This window comes from Lotus japonicus, chromosome 6 (assembly GCF_012489685.1).
Source record: "Lotus japonicus ecotype B-129 chromosome 6, LjGifu_v1.2".
NCBI lineage: Eukaryota > Viridiplantae > Streptophyta > Magnoliopsida > Fabales > Fabaceae > Lotus > Lotus japonicus.
The window spans coordinates 40,847,450-40,863,951 of NC_080046.1; the positions used below are offsets into that span (position 1 = coordinate 40,847,450).

Here is a 16,502-nt window from a genome sequence, read left to right on the forward strand (position 1 = left end):
ATTTTGAAAACTTTAAAATTTAACAACCACATGGTCATTTAAAATACATATTGTTTTTTTAGGGAAATGAATTGATAAGAAGGTTTGCATAGATTTTATAGAAGAAAACCTTCTTATAATATAGATATTTTTTTAATATATAAGATAGATAGATAGATTGTTAGCAAATAATTTTGTTTGTGTTTAAAAAATAAACATAATCTAACCTTGTAACATTATTAAAATAAAATACTTTATTCACATTTTTACCATCACGTAGTCAATTTTAGGATGCGAGGACAATGTGGTTGTTTAATTTTAAAGTTTTCAAAATTTAATACTATTTTTTCCGATATTAAATATCATAGTCCCCAAATTATAACTTAAGTAGACACATGGGTTGGGAGGGGGAAGTCTAGGATTAATTCTTGGATGGTATAATTTGTCTTTCTGTGATAAAAAAAATATCATAATCATATTAGTTCAGTTCGAATTACATAAGATCAATTTATGGTAAAATTTGAAAGTGATTATTTTGTTTAAAATATGAAATAACAAAGCCAAAATATTTTCATATGAAGTTAATGTCAAGAAAGTGTATGTAAAACGATTTTTTACATAAGAGATTTCTCCCTTTTTTATTTATATAAAGGTTATAAATTGAAAGTCAACACTTAAATGCTTAACAATTGTGCGTTGCTAACAACTTTATGCCTTTCATTTGCCTTTTTTTTTTTAAAATGTAAGCAATGTTGTTTGAAGTTGAAGCTGCTTCCTACGAAACATTTTACTCCAAAATTCCTCGATGAATCACGGTATTAATGCTGCCCATGGAGCATTGGTTTTGTATTTAAAAGGTGAAGAAAAAAGAAAATATTATCATCAAACCATTCTTTAAGGATATTTTCAACTTGAAAGACAAAATTTATTAAGCTCCATGTCCGATACATCACAACATAGCAAGAGGCTTGGATAATATAATGTCTTTCATCATCATCACTATCTGGATGCATAAGAGAACAACAAAGAATGAAGAGAAGACACTCGCCTATAAGAAATGAACACAAAAAATAATGATAGACCTAGCAACATGTCGGAAGACACTAAAAGAATTCAAAACCAAAACTCAAAACTTTATCTAAGTGAGTAGCATAACATATCATGAAGTATTTGATGGAATAAATAGCAAAATAAAATAAAAATGGAGCAACATGTTAGAAACACCCACATTGAATAAAAGGATACCCATAACAATATACCAACTTTTTTTTTTGTTCCTTCGAAAAACATATACAACCTTTAAATGAGAAGTAGTGGTAAAATTATATGAATTTATGTTGACTTGTTCACTCATTTAGCATCTGAAAAAGAAAATCAGTAGAAATATTAGAAATACCAATTTAAGAATGTCAAAAAATAGTGACAATCTCACATACACATAATGGAGGAGATGAATGCACCATGCTTCACATGCAATGGTTTTTATGATTCACAAACTGCTGAAGAAATAAGCAACCATTCACCCTAAAATATGAAAAATAACATAAAAGGTTTTTTTTTTTTCATTCACCAATAATATAATCAAGCTTCAATGGAAGTGAATAAATGAAAGAATTGGACACAAATAACTATAGGAGAAGAACCTATAGATTCAATTGAAAGTATAAACAAATTTAAATCACCCATACACCAAGGTAAAAGATAAAGGAAAAGAAAAGTAAACACTACAATTAAATAAATAACACGAAAAAGAATTGAGGGGCCAACAATTATGGGAAAAATTTGGTCGAGTAAAGACTGGGCGGTGTCATGGCAGAGTGAAAAATGATACACAGAAGAAAAAAGTTGAAGAAAATGAAAGGAAGGTTTGGTTCACAATATGAAGAATGCACCACAAATGTTCACTTTGTCATGGAGGTGATCATCAATATAAGATCACTACCATGAGAGAGGGATAGGACTGAAAAATGCAAAATTGAAATGTCACCGAGAAAGTAGTGTGGCAGCCCTTAATATTAGAAGGATTAGAATTTGGAGATATTATGAGTAATTATGAATTAATTTTATGATAGAGGAAAAAGAAAAGAATTAATTATGGCTAAAACATTTTTACCATATATTAAATTTGAAATAGATGCAAATATAGAACATTTTTGTATCAAATCAATTAGTTCAAATTTGTATCATTATTTAAAAATCGGATATTTGCAATTACATTGTAGTCATTACTTTTTTTATATAATAATTTGAAAGTTTTCAGATAGAAAATAATACTTGTGATATTCACATTTAAGATTTCGTAAACACTTTTAATCTGATAAATCAGCTTATTATTACTACTTAAATTTGAATTTCCTGATTTGAAAACAATAACGTGAAAAAACTTAACATAATTATAACATATAAAAAAAATTCTATTTTTAACCTATTAATTAATATTTGTACTATAACTTTCGAAAAAAATTAAAATTAAAATATTAATGATGGAGAAATTTTGAGAAAGATAACTTTTTATTTATTTAGTAAATTATATTGTTTAGTCCCAAAATTGTTTTTAAATCCAAACTATAATAATGAAATATATAAATTCAAAATAGATTTTCGTTTCAGATTTTGTATTTTAAATTTAAATTGAAAAATGTAATCAAGTCTATTCCTTAAATTTACTGATTAATTAGACTCATTAATTTCAATTAAAAGACATAACTATATGTTAATTATGAGTGCCTAAAATAGGAAATATTTATTTGGTTTTAATATTTTTGAAAAATTCAAAGTACAAAAAAGTAATGATTTTTTTTGGTACATAACAAAAAAAAAAGTAATGATGCTGGAATGGAATTGATCAATGCAATTGTATATTTTTTAATTTCACGAAATTATTAACATTTTTTTGAAATATAATAAAATCACATATTAAAAAAACATAATTCTTAAAAAGAATTAAATTAGGCAGAAAATAATAATCTAATTAATTGATTACATTTTTTTTTTCTATATCCTCATCAATCTTCTTCAAAAATATTTCATATTATCTATTAAGAATATGTACATATTTAATAGTTGATAGTTCATTAAGAAAAAATAAAATCTTTTCGGATGGATGGGGTGGATAAAAACAAAATCTTTCAAAAATATAAGTTAAAAAAAAACAAAATTTGTTTTTTTTTATGATATGGGGTGACATGTAACACCCCAATTCTAAACGGCATATGTATTGCAAATATCAGAGTGATAAAAATTTTAACACTCATGAGGCATTACATAATCACTTAAAACATTAACATAATGCTCTTGTAACAGATACATAGCACATAAACTTTGAGATGAACTCATAAATAAACTTAAATGCTCTTGTGACAGTTAATTAGTCTTTGAACTAGTTCACTTTGACAAATAGTTATGCAGCGAATCCAATGTCTTTAAAATTAAAGAAAACATAGTATCTTGCCCACAACTTAAAACAGAAACAACTTCTCAAATAACAACTTAATTCAAATTATAACAGAAGGAAAACAAGCATCCATTTCCCCCCCGAGTGCTACGTATCAGAGCAAGGATTCCAACTCGAAATAAAGGCTATAGACTACTCCTCCTGATTACCTGCAAGTTACCAACAAGGGTAGCATTCAAACAGAAGGGGTGAGATATCGAGTATCATAAATATAAGAATGGCAATAAATATGCTAGATTAATGCCACACCACTTCTTTTTATATTCATATAGCTCAGTTACTAAAACAGTCACAAATAACATCATCAACTCGGATACAATTCGAACACAACAATGATTATGCATATGTATGTGGTACCAACAGGGCTTCAGCCCTCATCACTAATTGCCAATTATTGGAGGCACAAGGCATAAGCCTTCATCACAAATCGCCAATACAGGCCATCACAGAGTATGCAGATGCTATGCGACTCAAAAGGACGTATACATCTCATAATCATCACTTCAACATGAGGCATTGCGCCTATATCACTACATCACTAACATCGCTTAAAAAACACAATTCAGCACACATGCTGTAACACCCCGATTTCGGTAGCGTCACTTTAGTAACCAAAAATAAACTTAATGCGGAAAAACGTGAATATTTTTTTTTTTGATAATAACTAAGACAAGACTGAAATAGATAAAACCCAAAAGCGAAAAGCAATAAAACTAATATGCAATATATATAACAGCCCCCGTTGTAAGTAGCAACCTCGTCACGAGTAACCTCCAGTGACGGAAAGAAAAGTGTAGCGCCCGTAGGCAATATGTACAAACCAAATGAAAAAGGTGAAGTGTCCGCAACACCATCCCTCAAAAATGAGAATAAGCTGACCCAATGGCCTGAAAATAAGACCTCCTAAGTCCAACCAACTCTCTTTCTTCGAATTCCAGGGTTCTGCGCCTTAGATCGGCATAACTCTTCTGTCTACTCTGAGAAGTCTTCATCTTCTCTCTGATCTGCCTGATCTTTTCGATCGTCTGTTGCAGAAGTTCCGGTCCTACTAACAGATTTTCTCCGTTTTGGTACCAACACAAAGGTGTTCTACACTTGCGGCCATACAAAGCCTCATACGGTGCCATCCCAATGCTCGTATGGAAACTGTTGTTGTATGTGAACTCAATCAATGGTAATAAGGTATCCCAACTGCCCTTGTTGTCTAACACGCAAGCGCGTAGCAAATCCTCCAACGACTGGATTGTTCTCTCAGTTTGTCCATCAGTCTGCGGATGATAAGCAGAACTTAGTCTCAGCCTCGTTCCCAAAGCCTCTTGTAGAGCTCCCCAAGGTGAAACACTTGGTCGAATAAATCCCTTCGACAAAAAGATCTTCTAGTTGGGACTTCAATTCCACTAGCTCCGCAGGTGCCATACGATACGGTGCAATCGAAATCGGCCCTGTTCCCGGTACGATGTCTATAGCAAACTCAATGTCGCGTACAGGCGGCAATCCAGGTACATCGCCAGGAAAAACATCCATGAATTCCTTCACCACTGGAATACTATCAACTTTCGGATTCCCTTTACGATACATCAACCCTAATCGTGAATAGGATTCTATTTACTTGGCATAAGTTTAAAAACTTGGGCCTTACATTACTACCCTCCAAAAAGAAAGTTTCGACCTCGAAACTTAAGCGTTAGTAAAAAGTTCTGGATACTGTTCTTGAATCTTCTCCTTCAGCTCCCATGTCGCATCACCGGTGTCTTTGTTCCATATGACCTTCACTAACTCGATCATGATGCAATCCTTTGACTTTTCCTGAACTTTCTTCTTCACCAATAACTCGATCAGATCCGACCTCTCCCAGTACGGTGTGGTTCGGGGACGAACCAAGCGGAAGCTGGTGGGCCTGTGACGCCCGGGGCCGACGAGGGCGGGGAGTGATCGCCGGTGCAGTGAGGCACGGACAAGGAGCGGCTCCTGACAGGCTTCTAGGCGAAGGGGCACATGAATGAACCGATTTCACACCCGAACAAGAGGTATTCCGAGATTGTATAGGGATGGACTATACAGTTGAGGAGGGCATAAAAGATTTGATTGGTACTACTCATAACAACAAGTTGCAACTTCTTTTCGGGAGCCGAACTCATAAGAACTCCATGGTTAAGTGTGCTAGCCTTGGAGCAATATTATGATGGGTGACCTCCTGGGAAGTTTTCCCGGGAAGCGCGCGAGTGAGGACAAAGCGCGCTGAAAAGACTCGTGTTGTTACCGTGAGGCCAGTCGTCAAGTCAGGATGTTACACATGCATTTTTATCAACTATACAATTACCCTGACATCTTAGGCAATTTTGGCACCAAATCAATGAAACAACTCACTTAAGCATGCAATCATGGAAGAAGCTATCACATATGGTAAATAAATTATGGATTTCATGCTAAAGGTGTTCAGCCACATGCATCATCCTCATAGCTCATACATGGCACATAAAGACCTTAACTTTCCTACAACATGTAAGCTAAATCTAATTATATTTTCAAAACAATCAGAATTTCCGTAATCTAGAAAAACAGCCGGAACACCAGCCACTAAAAGCGGTCTCCTGAATTCGTTACTGAACCAAAAATCATGTATTTTATATGCCTAGAAAGCTAACTTAAAGTCCTACAATTTCTTAGTTGATCACATCTTCATTTGAGCACTCTAACTGGGCGAAAACAGGTCTCGAAGTGTACTGTCCAGCCCAGGAAATTTTGGACAGCAGCACAGCATCATCAAATCCGTGCATAAATCATATATCAGTTCAGGAATTACGCTCACAGCAGAAACATATTTCAGTAGAGATAACCTACAGGATTCGTTACTTGTTCAAAAATTACAAATGACCTCAATTTGAAAAGCTAACAGAAAACTCAACCACTTTCTAGTTCATCAAAGAATTTTCTGGGCACATTAACAAGGTGAAAAATCACGTTGAAGTTCACTGGCGGAGATAGCAGATACAGAGCGCAGAAAAACATGGTTTACTAAACTGAACTTACAGACCTCGTCTCTCAACCAAAAATTATGTACCATATCATTCCAGAAAGCTCTTTCAAAGGCCTACACTTTCTCAGTTCAACGCAACATTATTCGAGCACTCTAAACAGGCTCTAAAAGGCTTCAAAAGTCACGGTTCATACCAGGAAAATGACCAATCCGTTTTATGTTCCAAAATAAGTGATTAAAGTTGTTTCTCATCAAACAAGACACAAAATCTAACAAGCATGCTACCTAACAGTCCTTATGTGCGTGATCATAAAGAAAATCAAAAGGGAACCTCAACCCAAAACTCCTAGCATACTATGGTTCTGCCCTCACCCTGTTCAATCACACAAAAGAAAATCCTAAAATCAATGGATTTCAAATCAGATTTCCAGAACATCATTAACAGAAACAATTCTACATCTCCCAAATCCCTAATATCATTCACCATAATTCCATTAGAAACTCAAAATCTCACCCTTACCTTTGGATTGAGTGCAACTCCCCGTTCCCGATCGAATTCTCCGAAGCCGATCCGCTCTCCCTCTCTTCCTGCAACTTCACGCACAGCCTTCTTCTTCTTTTTTTCTCATTCTTTCACGCGTCCTCTTCTTTCTTATTTTTTTTTTCTTTAGCTGCTTCACCATCCTTATTAAACCATCTAAACCTAATTCCTCAAGGGCTAAACTAAAAATCCTAAAATCTCTCCTAGTCTTTGTCTCTATTTTTAATCCTAACCTTCACCCCCTAGCTTTCTTCCATTTCATAAAACACACCCAGCATCACAAAAAAAAATATTTTATTTCATTAAAGTATTATTATATCACCTATTAAACCACCATACAATATAATCTTAATTAAAATAAAATACCAACATTATTTTAATTAAAAACGGGGTGTTACAACTCTCCCCCACTTAAGAATTTTCGCCCTCGAAAATTTCCTTAAACGAACAATTCGGGGTAGGACTCCCTCATCTGACTCTCAAGCTCCAATGAAATAAAGAATGCATCACACCCATAATAATAATGGCAATCAAAGATGTACCATTAATAAAGCACGTACTTCGAATTAGTCTATCCTCAGCAGTAGTCTCAGCACCAGATAAAGCAAACACCTTCCCCCTGGCAGGATCCTTCTTGGGTTTGTCACAATTAGTACTGATGTGACCTTGCTCTCCACATCTGTAGCATGCCACAGTTTTACCTTCTAGGCACTCAAAGGATTTGTGGCCCAGCTTGCCACACTTAAATCATGTTGCTTCTGAATTGGGACATTCAGGAGAATGATGTCCTTCAACACCACACTTGTAGCACCTAACCGGATTAGGAGCTCCTCCCCCACTCGGCTTCTTGTCATGACCAGCTTCTTGTTTACCCTTATCAGCAGGATTCCCATACGGTTTCCCTCTGAATTGCCCCTTTTCTTTCTTCTCTTTCAAAGACTTGTAGTGAGCAGCACTTTCCCTGCTATCCTCATCATATATCCTACTCCTGTTAACCAGGTCAGAAAATCGGATAATCTGTTGATATCCCACAGCCTTCTTGATCTCAGGTCTCAAACCATTCACAAACTTGTTACACTTAGATCTCTCAGCTTCGGCAGTATTGTAGTGGGGACAAAACTTAATCAATTCCTCAAACTTTGTAGCATACTCCGCCACGGTTCCATTACCCTGCTTCAGTTCAAGAAACTCAATTTCCTTCTTTCCACGCACATCTTCTGGATAGTACTTCTCCAGAAATGCACCCTTGAAAAGATCCCAAGTAATCTCCATCCCATCACCTTCAAACCTCTGAACAGTGTTGTCCCACCAATCTTCAGCTTCTTTCTCAAGCATATGGGTGTCAAACTGCACCTTCTGCGCGTCAGTACAATTCATGACTCGAAAGATCTTCTCAATTGCTTTCAGCCACGCCTGTGCTTTGTTAGGGTCGTATGCTCCTTCAAAGGTTGGCGGATTGTTCCTCTGAAACTTTCCCAAAGCACGTAATTCATCCTGATTATGGTTCCCAAGGTTCGCTTGCTGACCTTGCCCAATGGCGCCAGCCAACATTGCCAATACCTCAGCGATAGCTTCATCATTCCTTCCAGCAACCATTTTCCTGAATCCCCAAACAGCCAACAACTCTTATCAAACAACAGCTCGATAGTGCTACTTACACATATCGAGTATCAGTAAGTATTAGAATATATATTATACTAAAAACTTGGTCACTGACCAACCATTGCTCTGATACCACTAATGTAACACCCCAATTCTAAACGGCATATGTATTGCAAATATCAGAGTGATAAAAATTTTAGCACTCATGAGGCATTACATAATCACTTAAAACATTAACATAATGCTCTTGTAACAGATACATAGCACATAAACTTTGAGATGAACTCATAAATAAACTTAAACTAGTCACAAAGCTGCGGTCAGATAAAGGGTGGTCCTATTTCCTCATTCAGTATGAAATGAAATTCTTGTCATTGTCTTTTTTTTTCTTTTCTTTTTTTTTGCTGCATCGGTATAAATCAAACTGAAATCTGAGGGTGCTAATTTACCTGTTTCTGGATTGCTGCCAGCAGCTTGTTTCGCTTAAGCGAAGGAAAAGTCATTGAAATTAAAAGACAAATTAGACATATAATCTACACATCATGTAAACCTGTTAGCAATCACAAAGCCTGTTTAATTAGAAACTTGAACCTATTGGGCTGTTAGCGAAAGTGAAAGTGAGGCAAGAAATTGTAAGTACAATACCGGTTCTAATGCAATCATATTTGAGCTAGTTTTGAAACTAAGAAAATGATGAGGTTTCAGAAACTGAATTTGATTATAATGGATAAAGAATCACGTGAGCTTAATAGGCTTTGGGTCCAAAGAACCAACAATGATTTTCCAGAATAGAGTTTTCCCTCCATAGTATAATTATAATTTTGAGATCCTCATCTAATAGCCATTTCTGATAAACTGTTCAATAGCCAGAAGCAAATAATGGTTGAATAATCAAGCAAGCATGCACTTAAAAAAGTACAATGACTAATTAAAGCCTCTATCACTTCATTAGTAGTAGTGGAGAAACATAAAACACTGTAAATAGAAGAAAACAAATGGCCAAAATAATAATTCTAACATAGAGAAGGTCATACTCACATCACTAAAAAAATGAAACAGGAAAGAGTCACACTTAATTATCTATTTATAATTTAGTTATTTAGCAAATGTAATACAGCACATAGTAGTGCACAGTCCTTAAACAATTACATAACAGCAGATATCGCAATCAGCAAATGAATAATTCAGTTTACCGATATTTCCAAACATAAAGTAAAAGGATAACTTTAACAATATAGAATATCTATTAAAAACTGTCTTACTTTAGAAGTCATCTCAAGATGGCGCCACAGTTCTTCATCATGTTCTTTTAAAAGCTGAGACAATCTTGTATTAATAAATTTGGGCCTAGATAGTCCTAATTCCACTATCAGCCAGATAACAGTAGCCTACAAACTAAGGGAATCAACATCAGAGAAAAAAAAATTGGGCCTTTCAGGGACAACAGAGAGAGAGGGAAAGGAAATTCAATACCACATTCAAGAACAACGTAGAAGAACGACACCAATGCACAAACTGGAACCCCATAATCCCAGCATAGGTGTACCAAATCTGCAGAACAGGAATCACAGTGAACAATTTGAATCAAACTTGCTTAGCCAAAAATCATCTCCATCACGAAGTTGGAAAAAAAACAAAGGGAACGAATGGATGCTTGGAGGAAGAACGAATCACAGTCGTGAGAAAGAGAAACAAACCTGAAAATTTGCAGGAAAACCTAGCACCCAGCCAGCAGCCACCATTTAAGGAACAATTTCCGGTGCCAAACCTCAGCCATCTTCTACATCAGGATCAGGGAAGAAAAAAAAAGAAGGGAAACGATATCAGATCAGAAAAAAAGGGGAACGATATCAGTTCTGAATCCTAGAGACCACCAGAGATGAAATACATACCCAAACGGAGCAGACCACCTTCCCTACTTTGATTCGAACCCTCCAAAAAATCCCTTGTCTCAGTTTGTTTGCATAACCGCCATCTAGCCAGTTCCTTGACCACCCGTCAAAGGCCAAATCCCAGTGGCCAAGGCACCTGCAACAGGGGTTACCATGGAAAGAGACGTGGGCTGGTCGCAGATGAAGCCGATGATGAAGGTGTTTCAGACGGTGGTGGAAGGGCGAGGAAGGGTGTCGAGGAGATGCTGGAAATCAGAGGCAGTGTCTGAGAGAAGGTTTTAAACGAACTTGAAACCATGTGTCTGCCTTTTCAAGTTCGTGAAACGGCTGAGGGAAGAAGGAGAAAGGAAGAATGTAAGGTGAAAGGGGAAGCGTTGTATTTTGTTGAAACTGAAAGGGGTTTCACAAATTTAACAAATCCCTTGAATGAAAGATGAAGTGAAACTGATATGAATGAACGGCTGAGATCAAATCTGAGTGAAATAAAATGATGTTTTTACAAAAATATCCATGCCCAGCTTTCATAGTTATCGGAATAAATTGCTGAAGGACTTTTTTGCCCCTAAAGCTGCAAAACTTTGCTTTTATATATATTATAGATAGATAGATTATAGATTATAGATAGATAGATTATAGATAGATAGATTATAGATAGATAGATAGATTATAGATTATATGAGGTGGAGGTGAAATTGGGTTGTCAACTAAAATTACTATTATTGATATGGGTGATGATGCATAGACCTATCACCTACCATGGTGGTTCTCCGCAACAGGTTATGACATTTAAACAAAGTTGTATGTCTAAATGGTGTTCTAGAAAAACAAAGTTGCATTGAGTCCTTCCCTGCTCTTATATTTCCGCTGCACAAAACGATATCGGCTCAAGCAACAATGCTCTTAATCGTTTGAAATTCTAAGCTTTTGGATGACACAATTTAAACCTCATTTCTTATGCTACTTCTGATCAACTTCAGAAGTGAGAGAAGTGACAACAAGCAGTGCACTGTGCACACAACTTTGTACATCAAATATTACATAGTACCGACTAATAATTCACTTACAGTTCATTTTTTTAAATCTTATTTCTATACTTTTTTTTTCATATTTTTTGATTTTTATAATATCACAAATCATATCATTCATTTATCTTATTTTCTACAATAAAAATAAAAATGAAATGTCTAACATAACATACCACACTATTTGTCTCTTTCAGTTACATCATCTTTTAAATATTATAATATTCTATTAATATTATACTAGACTAAGACCCGCGCGATGCGCAGTCTTGTAAATATAGCTATACTTTAGTTAATTAATCTTAATATATTAGAAGTAAGAAAATTAAATGACTTTGAAACAAATTTTCATTTATCATATCATTGTACATGTATTGAATGGAATCATTTTTCATTTAACTAATAAGATATGATATGAAGAGAGCAAAAAAGAGCAAATACGCCATTGAAAGGGAATTTGAATTTCAACCTTTGTAAGGTCGTAGAAGATGACATGTGCAACATTCAAAAGTTAAAATGTCTAAATTACAAAAATGACAGTTAATTAAAGTTATGTCCTATTATATGTTATGTTGAGGCCTTGTTTGCACTTTTGCCCTTCCTTGCTTTTTGTTTTGCTCCTATAGTGGATGTTCTTGGCTCCTATATTGCAATTCCTTATCCAAGCATTGGTTTTTAAGGAAATTTCATGGCAGTACAAACACACATATGTAGCAAGCATGTGGGTTTCTAATTTCTACGTCGTGGCAGTACAAACATATATAGCAATACAAACACAGATATGAAAGGAAGTTTGAGCTTTTCTTTTTCAATTTAATATGGGAACTAAAACTCTGATAAAATTTAAATGTCTTCAACAAAATAGAACAATAATGTTATCAAATCAACCATTCCATTCTGTCTGGATTCAGAACAAACCATGAAAATGACTGTAATATAGAGAAAGGTTTGAAACAAAACAAAACATATAGAGCCTGAATAAGAAATCTAAGCTAAGAATCCAAATAGCCCCATCAGTGACCACTGACCAGCACTTTACTCTTCTTCAGTGACGGATTCAACATCCTTCTTGTTGTGCTTCCTAGTGTACCTATGATTCTTCAGAAACTTGGGATCCATCCCTTTGGTGAAAGTGTGGCGGTGCCTCTTGGGCTTCTTGATGCCGTTTTTGTGTGCCTTGTAGGACTGGTTGTGAGCGGTGTGATTCTTCGACTTGGCAGTCTCTTCAAGATCTGGTTGAGGAGCTAGGGTTTTTCCTGCGCAACAGAATAATGAGAACTAAAACTTTTATCCAAGTTTCTTAATGTCAATCTAGGTTTTTCATCGTGACATTCACAAGTAACCTGAATATTACATGGTTTAGGTATTCAGAAAAGTAAAAAGGATTACAACATATTTTCTTATTAAGAATGTCAATGAATTGAGAAAGAGAATTCGGATTAGAGGAAGGATGCTTCATATAAGAGCTCAAATGCGAGGATTCAGTGATCAAACAATGAAGCTGTGATTATAAATACAAAATTGGGCAATCATAGATGTAAAAGTTGAATGCAAACCTTAGAAGGGAGTCTCAAAAGAAGCGTCGGATCTTAGTAGGCATCTTCTGAAGTGGATCAGAGCAAACAACATCTTGGGCTCCTTAGTCTGATCATCATCGTGATTCGTGAAGGCCTGAGTGGGTTCTAGCCTGAGATCCTTAAACTGAAACACACACAACCACTTATTATATCAGAAATGTGAAAATGCCATAGATTAGTAGATCAACTGTAAGTGAAATGGAAGAGAGAAATATTACCTTCATTAAGACCTTGAGCTCGATGTGGATTGGTCGGGTTTTAAGATTTGCCAATCGCATAGCAAATTAGCAACATGTAGCGTGCATCAAGTAAAAGAGGCTGTCAATTTTCAAAGGAAAATATGTTTTGATAAGAAAGAATGATACCTCCTTGTTGCCATAAGCCACACCAGATAGACAACATACTAACAAAAGAATAACAATAACAAAAGAATTTGAAAAGATTGGGATCAAGTTCAATTTCATTCCAAATTAAATTAATTGTATCAAAACTGTCAAGCATCTCAGAGCTTCACTGTACATAATGGTAATAGACAACATACTAACAAAAGAATAACAATAACAATTTGTTCATCAGCATGATAAATCATTTTCAAACAGAGAAGGAAGAGATAAAACGTCAAAGAAGCAAACCAGATGCGTGAACGACGGTGGTGTTTGTCCCGGCGAGAGTAGTGCGATTGTGCAAGCGATTTGGTGGTTGTAGCTCAGTTTGTGAGAGAATGGAAGTGGCGGCCGCAAGCTAAGAGGAGGTGGCATTCTAGATCGGCGCGTCCCCTAAAGAAATAGTCTTGAATCAATGCTCGATATGCTGGAGAGGGGAAAAGAGAAGAACGCAAAAAACGGCGCATAGAAATGGCAAGGGTTCAATTGATAGTATGTTGTGTAAAATGTAGGAGATGCAATGACATGTAATTAAAAATTCTGATGTGGCAAACTTATGTGAGTATAAGATAGATGATTTGGCAGCGCTACATTGCGCGCTTCATAGTTACTATATTATAAATAGATGCTCTTGTGATAGTTAATTAGTCTTTGAACTAGTTCACTTTGACAAATAGTTATGCAGCGAATCCAATGTCTTTAAAACTTAAAGAAAACATAGTATCTTGCCCACAACTTAAAACAGAAACAACTTCTCGAATAACAACTTAATTCAAATTATAACAGAAGGAAAACAAGCGTCCATTTCCCCCCCCCCCCCCCCGAGTGCTACGTATCAGAGCAAGGATTCCAACTCGAAATAAAGGCTATAGACTACTCCTCCTGATTACCTGCACGTTACCAACAAGAATAACATTCAAACAGAAGGGGTGAGATATCGAGTATCATAAATATAAGAATGGCAATAAATATGCTAGATTAATGCCACACCACTTCTTTTTATATTCATATAGCTCAGTTACTAAAACAGTCACAAATAACATCATCAACTCGGATACAATTCGAACACAACAATGACTATGCATATGTATGTGGTACCAACAGGGCTTCAGCCCTCATCACTAATTGCCAATTATTGGAGGCACAAGGCATAAGCCTTCATCACAAATCGCCAATACAGGCCATCACAGAGTATGCAGATGCTATGCGACTCAAAAGGACGTATACATCTCATAATCATCACTTCAACATGAGGCATTGCGCCTATATCACTACATCACTAACATCGCTTAAAACAACACAATTCAGCACACATGCATTTTTATCAACTATACAATTACCCTGACATCTTAGGCAATTTTGGCACCAAATCAATGAAATAACTCACTTAAGCATGCAATCATGGAAGAAGCTATCACATATGGTAAATAAATTATGGATTTCATGCTAAAGGTGTTCAGCCACATGCATCATCCTCATAGCTAATACATGGCACATAAAGACCTTAACTTTCCTACAACATGTAAGCTAAATCTAATTATATTTTCAAAACAATCAGAATTTCCGTAATCTGAAAAAACAGCAGGAACACCAGCCACTAAAAGCGGTCTCCTGAATTCGTTACTGAACCAAAAATCATGTATTTTATATGCCTAGAAAGCTAACTTAAAGTCCTACAATTTCTTAGTTGATCACATCTTCATTTGAGCACTCTAACTGGGCGAAAACAGGTCTCGAAGTGTACTGTCCAGCCCAGGAAATTTTGGACAGCAGCACAGCATCATCAAATCCGTGCATAAATCATATATCAGTTCAGGAATTACGCTCACAGCAGAAACATATTTCAGTAGAGATAACCTACAGGATTCGTTACTTGTTCAAAAATTACAAATGACCTCAATTTGAAAAGCTAACAGAAAACTCTACCACTTTCTAGTTCATCAAAGAATTTTCTGGGCACAATAACAAGGTGAAAAATCACGTTGAAGTTCACTGGCGGAGATAGCAGATACAGAGCGCAGAAAAACATGGTTTACTAAACTGAACTTACAGACCTCGTCTCTCAACCAAAAATTATGTACCATATCATTCCAGAAAGATCTTTCAAAGGCCTACACTTTCTCAGTTCAACGCAACATTATTCGAGCACTCTAAACAGGCTCTAAAAGGCTTCAAAAGTCACGGTTCATACCAGGAAAATGACCAATCCGTTTTATGTTCCAAAATAAGTGATTAAAGTTGTTTCTCATCAAACAAGACACAAAACCTAACAAGCATGCTACCTAACAGTCCTTATGTGCGTGATCATAAAGAAAATCAAAAGGGAACCTCAACCCAAAACTCCTAGCATACTATGGTTCTGCCCTCACCCCGTTCAATCACACAAAAGAAAATCCTAAAATCAATGGATTTCAAATCAGATTTCCAGAACATCATTAACAGAAACAATTCTACATCTCCCAAATCCCTAATATCATTCACCATAATTCCATTAGAAACTCAAAATCTCACCCTTACCTTTGGATTGAGTGCAACTCCCCGTTCCCGATCGAATTCTCCGAAGCCGATCCGCTCTCCCTCTCTTCCTGCTACTTCACGCACAGCCTTCTTCTTCTTTTTTTCTCCTTCTTTCACACGTCCTCTTCTTTCTTATTTTTTTTTTTCTTTAGCTGCTTCGCCATCCTTATTAAACCATCTAAACCTAATTCCTCAAGGGCTAAACTAAAAATCCTAAAATCTCTCCTAGTCCTTGTCTCTATTTTTAATCCTAACTTTCACCCCTTAGCTCTCTTCCATTTCATAAAACACACCCAGCATCACAAAAAAAATATTTTATTTCATTAAAGTATTATTATATCACCTATTAAACCACCATACAATATAATTTTAATTAAAATAAAATACCAACATTATTTTAATTAAAAACGGGGTGTTACATGACACGTGGCAAAATCTTCTAGAAAAAAACTTTCCTTTAGTATATTATATAGATAGATAATAGTCTAATCTATTAAGCACATTTATTTATTTGTTCACTCACCGACTCTGAGCTGTATTTTGATAATTAAAACTGTG

The 16,502-nt window shown here is 35.5% G+C and overlaps 2 protein-coding genes and 1 long non-coding RNA gene across 16 annotated transcripts; all 3 read right to left on the reverse strand.

Moving 5' to 3' along the window:
• Nucleotides 1–3,346: 3,346 nt before the first annotated feature.
• On the reverse strand, nucleotides 3,347–10,836 carry LOC130722893 (uncharacterized). Of its 13 annotated transcripts, none has more exons than XR_009014113.1 (6): nucleotides 10,446–10,836; nucleotides 10,251–10,333; nucleotides 10,027–10,104; nucleotides 9,816–9,941; nucleotides 9,003–9,103; nucleotides 3,347–3,582 (listed from the first exon to the last, which is right to left on the reverse strand). XR_009014113.1 is itself a non-coding variant. In XM_057573776.1 (6 exons), exons 2-6 carry the CDS (start codon nucleotides 10,293–10,295, stop codon nucleotides 8,528–8,530), a joined length of 306 nt encoding a protein of 101 aa, XP_057429759.1. In that variant the 5' UTR covers nucleotides 10,296–10,330; nucleotides 10,446–10,836; the 3' UTR covers nucleotides 3,347–8,527. The 13 variants fall into 13 exon arrangements, 12 of the variants coding, with proteins under 12 accessions (XP_057429759.1, XP_057429758.1, XP_057429757.1 ...); XM_057573776.1 differs by having other exon boundaries at nucleotides 3,347–8,551; nucleotides 9,003–9,035; nucleotides 10,251–10,330; XM_057573775.1 differs by having other exon boundaries at nucleotides 9,003–9,035.
• Nucleotides 10,837–12,293: 1,457 nt separating this feature from the next.
• On the reverse strand, nucleotides 12,294–12,926 carry LOC130725308 (60S ribosomal protein L29-1-like). Its single transcript, XM_057576550.1, has 2 exons — nucleotides 12,822–12,926; nucleotides 12,294–12,745 (listed from the first exon to the last, which is right to left on the reverse strand). Exons 1-2 carry the CDS (start codon nucleotides 12,924–12,926, stop codon nucleotides 12,503–12,505), a joined length of 348 nt encoding a protein of 115 aa, XP_057432533.1. The 3' UTR covers nucleotides 12,294–12,502.
• Nucleotides 12,927–13,022: 96 nt separating this feature from the next.
• On the reverse strand, nucleotides 13,023–16,178 carry LOC130721951 (uncharacterized). Of its 2 annotated transcripts, XR_009013731.1 has the most exons (4): nucleotides 15,945–16,178; nucleotides 13,677–13,820; nucleotides 13,263–13,362; nucleotides 13,023–13,168 (listed from the first exon to the last, which is right to left on the reverse strand). It is a non-coding gene; the product is annotated as an uncharacterized LOC130721951 (long non-coding RNA). The 2 variants fall into 2 exon arrangements; XR_009013730.1 differs by lacking the exon at nucleotides 15,945–16,178 and having other exon boundaries at nucleotides 13,677–14,219.
• Between the last annotated feature and the right edge of the window lie 324 nt (nucleotides 16,179–16,502).